The 8,635-nt window shown below is 37.5% G+C and overlaps 1 protein-coding gene across 2 annotated transcripts; it reads right to left on the reverse strand.

Moving 5' to 3' along the window:
* Positions 1–558: 558 nt before the first annotated feature.
* Positions 559–8,192, reverse strand: eif4e1c (eukaryotic translation initiation factor 4E family member 1c). Of its 2 annotated transcripts, none has more exons than XM_046402244.1 (7): positions 8,048–8,192; positions 6,939–7,024; positions 2,987–3,082; positions 2,424–2,487; positions 2,112–2,225; positions 1,834–1,973; positions 559–1,668 (listed from the first exon to the last, which is right to left on the reverse strand). In XM_046402244.1, the coding sequence occupies exons 1-7, from the start codon at positions 8,063–8,065 to the stop codon at positions 1,554–1,556; spliced, it is 633 nt and encodes a 210-aa protein (XP_046258200.1). In that variant the 5' UTR covers positions 8,066–8,192; the 3' UTR covers positions 559–1,553. The 2 variants fall into 2 exon arrangements, with proteins under 2 accessions (XP_046258200.1, XP_046258199.1); XM_046402243.1 differs by having other exon boundaries at positions 7,973–8,080.
* Between the last annotated feature and the right edge of the window lie 443 nt (positions 8,193–8,635).

Raw genomic sequence — 8,635 nt, forward strand, 5'->3', positions numbered from 1 at the left:
GGGGGTCTTCTCCCAGTTATCCAAACTCCCTCCACTAATACTCACATTTGGAAGTGCTGACTCATCCCAGCTGCTTCACACTTGGATGCAAACCACTCCAGTGCATGATGAAGGTCACGGGCTGACACAGCCAACAGAACCGCATCGTCTTTAAAAAGTAGAAATCTATACAATCTGAGACCAAGTTTTCATAGGGCTTTAAAGCAGCTGTTATGGACAATATGAAGGGGTTATTTGTAGATGCAGCTACAGAGAATTATCAACTGAACGTCTGACTGTCAAAACTTGTCTTGGTCGACTCTTACCGCCTTCATAGTATCGCTTTATACCACAGCAGGCAGGTGTTTTCAGCGAAACAGCTTTAAAAACTTCACTGTACACCTGCTCAGTATCAAAAGGCAGACAGATGCAGTGGAGCATTTAACAGCTACACTAAATATTAATGTTGCTTTATATTTACTGGATGTGTAAAAAACAAGTTGTTATAAACTTAAAACAAACAAAAAAAACCCCAAACATATACAGTGTGAAACCCTAAATTCTGACATGACAACAGGGTTCTGTTTTAATGCAAAGCACTTAACTTTTACTTGAAAGAAGGTAATATACATCCTGGAATTACAGATAATAAAGATACATAATGAGCAAAATCATTACACAATGAATATCATCTTTCCTTTGTATCAACCAATAGAGGAGTGTGACATTATCTACAGTTTTTGTTAGGAAGAAGACAGTGAAAAGCACACCTAATTCTGTCAGCATCTTTACGGTATGGTACACTGTAAAAAATGTCATCTATATGCAGTAGTCCACATTATCAACCTCAATAACAAAAGAGAAAGAGGAAAAAAAAAATAATTTCAAAAAACACAAGTTTCATGGTTGTCTTTCAACTAAAAAGTTCAATTGCAATGCATACATTATAAATAAATGTAAGGGGAAGAAAAAAGCTCTACAAGCATTATTCCACTATTCCAGCATGGCTGAAACAACAAGTGGCCTTAAATCCAAACCCTACACTTTGGAGTGTGACCACAGCTTTCACACACCTCTAAGACACTGTAGATTCTTCATGCTTAACACTTCTGGATAAATCAAGTTAAAATTGCTCTTAAAATTCGTTCTGTGAAAGTTGCCAACCATCTTTTCCTGCGTGGTGAGAACACTTTTTGTAAGGAGTGAGAACTTGGTATAAGAAAAACACAAGGCTGAACAGTTAAGAATTTTTTTTTGTTGCAACTCCAAGCCATTAAGTACTGGGAAAAAAGCCTTTTCTTAGCTAAGTTAGGGGAGGTCACTGGTATTAATCACAGAATTCTTCAACTCTAAAAGCAAATCATTGAAGTATGACATCTTGAACCAAACATTTCTCCTTTCTGGCTTCCTCCCTATTTTCAAAAATTTGGGGGGAAGGTCCAACTGTACACACTATGAACAAATCTCTTTTTAATAAAAGGAAAAGACACTACAGTAGTCGACAACTCAAAACTTATTATTGTGATGTTGCGGTTTGGTAATTGTTTAAATCTACAGCAAGTTGAAGGGGGTTTTCAAACAGAATACATGTTCTTGGTGGTGGATCCACTCTTGCTGGATGTGTCATCATGTGACTGGTAGCCGATCATGGCTTTGATGGGGATGTTCAGACGCTCTTTATAAAGTTGCCTGTGGAAAAAAAAGTTGAATGCTGTATGAGGACAAATGCTAACATAGTGTCACCATCTAGTGGTCAGATACAGTTAGCCATGAATCCGTGAATCTTTCCATCACTCATGCTTGGCACTGTTTAGGTTTTTAATTTTTTTGGACAAAGGTGACTTCTTAGCTTACCCTATCGTCATGATTGCGTCCCTGTTTTGGCAGTTGCTCGTCCAGATGGCTATTTTATCACCTTTAGGTCTGACGTTGACCACAGCGCCGCACACGTCTTCACTTGCCTCATCAAACGACTCACCGACTAAACACAAAAGCTGCAAAATACCCCAAAATGCGAAACACAATATTAATCGTGTTTTTTAATTAAAAAAAATCATTTAGCAAAACTATTAACTACGTATAGATTCATATATGAGATTTGCCAAGATGCTCCCTGAAAACAGTCGTCTTACCGTCTCCATCCAGAAGCGGTCGAGGTCATTGTGTCTCTGCTGTTTATTGAGAGTCATCAGCCATCGACCTCCCAGCTTGTTCCTGTCATCCTCCCACATTGGCTTGATACCATCCTGGCATACAAAGTGAAAACAGTTATTAAACAGTTAACATTACTTAAAAAAAATTATAATGATGATTGTCGCATTACTATGAATTAACTGCAGCTGAAATTAGTAATTTTACACAATGCAAACATCTTAGTGGTAGACAAGGGAAACGAGTGTATCTTCTTATTACAACAGATTTTAGTAAAAACAAAAAAAGCTTACCTTAAATAAACAATAATCACAGCCAAAGCCAAGTTTGCTTGGCTGCTGTATGTGGTTGTATAATCTGTAAGAAAAAAAAAACCCAGTGTTGACACTGACAGTAAAGAAATCCACATTCATTCTAACACTGATGAAGTGCTATATATTGAGCCTCTTTCACACAAGGATTTCAATCTGTAAATGCTCTGGTGTTTTGCATGTCACATGTGAAGAGGTGCCGGTCGCTTGTCTTTAAAAGTTTAAGAAGTTGGCCTGCTGACGCAAGCGGCAAGAATTCTTTGTATTGAGAACACAAGAACAAACCACAGATGAATGAATGCAGACAAAGAGACGTAAGCATAAAGAAAAGAGTTGCTACTCCCATTATTTTTAATCCTGCTCTACGCCACAGTTTCAGCAATCTGCTCCACCATCAGCAGTTAATTTACCCATACTTGTCTCCACATGAATTACAGAGTGAAAGACAAGACCATTTTAAATACCATTCTTTTGTAAGGCTCCACTGATGCTCCTAAGTATTTACAAAATATAACTGTATTCCAGGACTGTCAGGGAACACTTACGCCCAAAAGTCCTCCACTGTGTCAAACTTGGAAATGAGACGTAAGTTCTCTGTCCAGCTTTTGCTCTTGTCATTTTTGAAATACCACAGGGCCCATCTGAGAGAAAAAGAGAGAAAAAGACAAGAGTTACAATAATTTCTTTCAGAAAGTTTTTTTGAGCAGCAACACAACATTTCTGATAAGTCTTAGTACAATGAGGACATAAAGCCATTTACTTTAAGTGTTATTGCATGAAAAACAAAATAACCTTAAGCCACGGTCCTAATAACGGAGATATGCACCCTATTTCACAACAGAACACAACAGCTTGTTACAAAAGCATGCATATCAATGCAAAAGAACAGAGAAAGCCAGCCATCATCAGCACTACAAATGCAGCCTTTGTTTATGATGGGTGCTGTACTCTTTCATCTATTCCCAGGAGGGCTTGCAGGGGAGGGATGAGGGCAATGAGAGGACATCAGGTGGACCCTGTGCCCCCAGTCACAACAGTAACAAACCACCAGCCTCACCCATTTGTCATAAAGACAGATGTTAATACACTGAACAGAGCCAAATCAGAGGAAGAAACTGCGCCATGTAGCAACACCACTGACATATTACACAAGAGTGGTGGAAAAGACAGCACACAGGAGTGTCTCGTCTGGTGATGAACCCAGCTGAGGACACAATTTGTTTACAGGCCTACCAATGGCATACAAACGTAACAGACAGAAGATCAAGTTATTGATGTATTTTCTGATGGTCAAGCTCCTTACAAGTCATCAAATTCGAGACTAATATGGACCAATTCAAAAGATATATAAAATCCTAATCCAGTTAATTTGTTTCCTCAGGCGTGGGTGATGGCTTGTATTTGCAAACACAGGTGTAGCTATCTTGGCAAACTGCAGGTTTTGCAATGCAGCAGGGAAAATATGAATAGAGAGACTAAACAAGGATCAAGAGTGTCTTGAAGAGGGTTGCTTTAAGTTTGTAATGAAGGCTGAGAAACATTCAATGAATGTTAAGAGGACAATGTCTTATCATCATAACTAAATGGCTACTATAAATGCAACAGTGAAAAATACACCTTACAGAATTCCTTTACACCCACAGCAATCAATGTAACTCTTCACTTGGATTAACTGTTCGAATTAACTTTATCTTTTTATTGTATATTTCCATCACGATTATTTAATTCTTGCCAATTTTACCACCAACTGACAACAAACAATATGATGACAGGACTGTTTCATTTCATGAGTGATTGTGTTGATGAAATGCCAAATTAAATTCCAAATCAAGCATTTTTTCCAAAATTTCAAGACTGTACGAACCCCGTAAAAACACAAAACACTAACAAAATTACAATATTTTGCTTGATACAAATGATAATGTTATTTATGTCACTAAGTTGACCTACAAAGAAAAACTTTATAAGAAAGAGGAATACACTGAAACCTACAAGATGAACCCATGCACAGATTTTATCTTTTCAAAGGGTTCCTTGGGCTTAACGATAATCAAACAGACTTCATACAGTTCTGCCTTCTCAGCTGTAACAATAAAGTCTTGGATTGGACTCAAGTGGGCTCAGTGTTTTACAATATAAGCTCACTGCAGATAAATATGTGCCTGTGTACATGCTAGTCATTACATAAAAAGAAATAGCAGTTGAGAAATTGTAGAGAAATTAAGAAATTTCAGTTGAAGATGAAGTAATTTAGAAACAATGTCACCCCATCATCACATAGCCTGTCCACCAGAAATCACAGAGAAGCTGATTTTTCATTTGTAATGTAATTTGAAAGTAATTATAAGGGATCAAGATTGGTAGATACTACTGTCCAATACATCGTTACTGAAACACCTAATTAATGATAGCACAATGGACCTAGAATTTCAACAATAGTCATCTTATCATAGAGATTACTTGGATAACCATAAGCCAATCTTGCACACCAGGGGATCTTTATTTTCTCTTCTCAAAGTCTAATTATTTTGGACATTTCAACCACTGATATGTCTAAAAAAGGGAACATTTAGAAATAAAATGATGGAAGCAGAAGTGTAACAAACACTAAACTGTACATTAATGTAAGACAGTTTCCACAGCATACTGCGGCTTGTCAGAAACTTAATGTGTTTTTCCTGCCTTCCGGCAGCTGTTGTTTCCCTTTATTTCAGTACCATATGAAAATCATGTTGCTTGACCCGATACTTGAAAGTGATCATCATGCCTACTTTTGTTACAGCTGGGTAACGGAGATGTGCAGCCTGTTCACATCAATCTGTAAATTCATCATCACCAAACCCTCGCCAATAAGAAAAGCAGACATGATATTTACACAGTTGTACTGCCAGTTTCAAGTCTCTGCAAGATCATTATCACATATTAAAATGAAATATAAAAATAATCCCCATCAGTCATCACTTGTGACCCACTAAAAGTTTTTCGCAGTTCCTGCATCTGCAGAGCCTGTATTTTCTTATGGGTAGGTGAGTTTTTAACTGTCTTTGAAAACAGTCAACAGACTTATCTGGTCTAATGTGAAGGGGAGGGGGGACACTGTTGCAAAGCATGAGTGCTAGAACAGCAAAAGAGTGGTTGTCTTTGGTTTTTGTTTTGCATGTGGGATAGCCAGCAGGTTTTGTTTGGATGAGCTAAGCAGCTGCTTAATAGCTCAGAAAAGTAGGCAGGAGCTAAGCAATGCAGTGCCTTTTAAGTGTATGAATAATCATAAAATCAATACAACTGGCAATTGAGTGTATATTTCACAACACAATTCCAATTAATTCAAGAAGCCAGGACATCTTTATGGTGAGAAACAGTTGTGAGGCAATACAGAAGTGACAGCACGTCATCTTTTAACAGAGGCATCCATCACAAATACAGAAACCTGACCACGGTGTATTTAAATTGAATCTGAGCACCTAAAACTAGAATGGCAGGAAAAAAATGGGCCAGGCTACAGCAGCAGATATGGACAAACTTGACCTCAGAGGCTGGGCTGAACAAGCAGAATGGTCTAGAAGTGACTTACTAAGTGAACTATTCAGCATTTCCTAAACTGACTGTTCAGTGCTCCTGAATAGGTCGTCACCACCACATAACTATGATAACTGTGCTAACAGGACAATGCTAAACAACAACTGCCACACTAGCATGCAGAGTAGGAAGGATAATTAAAAAAACAGCTTACATGAAACCATTTAGCTGTAAATTATTTACAATCTTGATTTTTTTGTGACTTTTTGCTATGACACACTTCAACAAAGGGCAAATATCCACCTGATGCAACCAGACTAATTTTAAGCTTAATATGGTGCTCTAAATCATTTCACTAAAATATAAAAGCTATAAAAGCCAGTAGACACACATCCTCAGAGCTATTTAGAAAAGTATTTTAACTATGTTTGACTATGAGCAAAAATCCGGCAGTTCTCCAACCAAAACACTGAAAGGAGTCTAAGCACTTAAAAGTTAAAATTTGATAACAGTGACTTCCATTCAAGGACTGCAAAATGAACTAAATGAGGCAAAGTGAGCAGAATTGAACAATATTTGTGACATGCTCTTCAGTGCAAATAGCAGGCACACAACCTCTTTTTAAACTCCTATATGTGAGGTAGACTTAAGCAAACAGTCTATTGAACTTATTCTAAAGAGGACAGAACTTTAAACCTTCACATTTTGTTCAAACAGAACAACTGTTTCATTGTGTTTGACTTGTTACAGAACAGAGTCTGTTTTAGACTGAGGAGCCATCCTCCATCTTGTGTTAAATCAATTGTTTTCCTTTAGTAATTAGGCTCAGTCCATTATCTATGCAGTGTTGTTACACATTCTTGTGTTCTGAAACTGATACTATCTAAACCTCCACGATAATTAGCATACTGCAGCATATTTAAGCACAAGCACCTTTTAGTTGCAATTTAAGGTCAAACACAGCAGCTGCTTTTTTCTCACCTGTTTTGCAAGGGGTGCTTGATATACTGCTCAGGGTTTGCAATGACTTGGCTGTCAGTCTGTTGATCTTCAGTTTCAGCTGATTTCTGTGAAGAGAGACAGACACATGCCTTGTATGAGTATGTCTAAAAAAAAAAAAAAAAAATAGTATCTATGACAGTCGAAACCTTGTATGTCAGTCGACTGCCATCGTGAAAGAAGTTTGTACAGGTTTTATGCAAAGCTGTAAGGTGGGAGACGTATTAATGTTTCAGCAGTTGTGACACAATGCAGCTTAAATGAGGTAATTCATAAAGCCATCATGAAGGAGTAAAAGACAGTTTTATAACTGATCCAGCTGAACAAAAGAAACTGCAAAATCAACTATCTGATAGGTCATCACATCCACATTACAGTTACCACAGCTATCACACAAACTATTAAAGTTAGAACAATCTGGTACACTGTCATACAAACAAAATGTGTGAGTTTTTAAATGTGCTGTTAAATAATAGATATTATTGTTAAGCGCTACAATATCTCCATCTTTAATCACTAGCTAACGTTATACGTAACAGCACACAGACAACAGCTCGCTGTAGGTAGGTAAAACAAAACATATAAAACATAACTTAAGAAGTAAAACATAAGCTAACGTTACAGTTAGATAACATCGTTAGCATTAGTTTTAGCAGACGTACGAGGCTAGCTAAGAGCTAGATACACACGTGTCCAGATTGGCAAATAATTAATCAATGATATTGTAGGTTGAGGATTTAAAGGCAGTAATGAATGTTTAAAAATCACCGTATGACATCGACTCTGTTATCAAAGTGGACTTAAATTAATCGCTGATTAGAGTTTGAATGAACGACGTCCAGTCAGCCAGTCCCTCCCTGCCAACAAAGTCAGCCAGTGTCTTATCCATCACATTGCTGTGCATGCTAACGCTAACTGTGATCCACGCGAACTGACACATCTGCGACACATCATACTTATTTCCCCCAAAATACCGATTGCCTTTTCAAGGAAACAAGATTATGTGATGCGCTCACAAGGTACAGTGAAGATGTAGCTATTATATCCATGCACATTAGTCGAATTTTACAGCTCTCTCTTGTCTCTCTTACCGGCTCCGATGTCGCCATCTTGACAGCAGAAATGTTCTGCCCGTTCAGCGCTTCTGCGTCACACTGCAACCACTCACACACCTACGGAAGCCGCCTTAGTCCAGTTCGAGGTGGGTGATATGAGTCCAAGTGGGGGGTTGTATCTATAAAGGGAACACACGAACCTCAGTATTTCTCGTGTTAAAAATGCTAAATAATGTTGGATTTAACCAAGGGAACCGCCTCAGAAGAAAAAGAAGTCAGAAGTAGTTAAAATATCAGTTTAATAGTGTCTGTGAAGGTGGAATTGAAATAAAAAAAACACAAGTAAATATCAAAAGCCCAGAATTACAGCGGCTCAAATACTGGGAATTTAATATGTCATACACATTATTACTAATATGGGATTATTGGTTTTTGTCTCATTAGTTTATCTGAGTTATTCTTTACTCTTGTATGACTTCTTTTACTTTTTATACTTAAAACAGATTTTGTTGGTAGTACTTTTGCAGCCTACTTCTACTGAAAAAAGGTTTTACTTGACTCTAACAAGTGAATACATTTTACCTTGCTGGTAGTTTGAAAATCAGTACATTAAAGACTTTTAAA

The sequence above is a fragment of the Scatophagus argus genome, chromosome 10 (assembly GCF_020382885.2).
Source record: "Scatophagus argus isolate fScaArg1 chromosome 10, fScaArg1.pri, whole genome shotgun sequence".
NCBI classification, from domain to species: domain Eukaryota; kingdom Metazoa; phylum Chordata; class Actinopteri; family Scatophagidae; genus Scatophagus; species Scatophagus argus.

Excerpts from the sequence above, each read along its gene's own strand:
- eif4e1c (XM_046402243.1), bottom strand. The coding sequence starts at position 8,065 with ATGGCGACATCGGAGCCGGTAAGAGAGACAAGAGAGAGCTGTAAAATT. Across the intron at positions 2,226-2,423 it reads GTGATTATTGTTTATTTAAG|GATGGTATCAAGCCAATGTG; the intron begins GTAAGCTTTTTT and ends TTTGTATGCCAG. Across the intron at positions 1,669-1,833 it reads GACGCAATCATGACGATAGG|GCAACTTTATAAAGAGCGTC; the intron begins GTAAGCTAAGAA and ends TTTTTTCCACAG.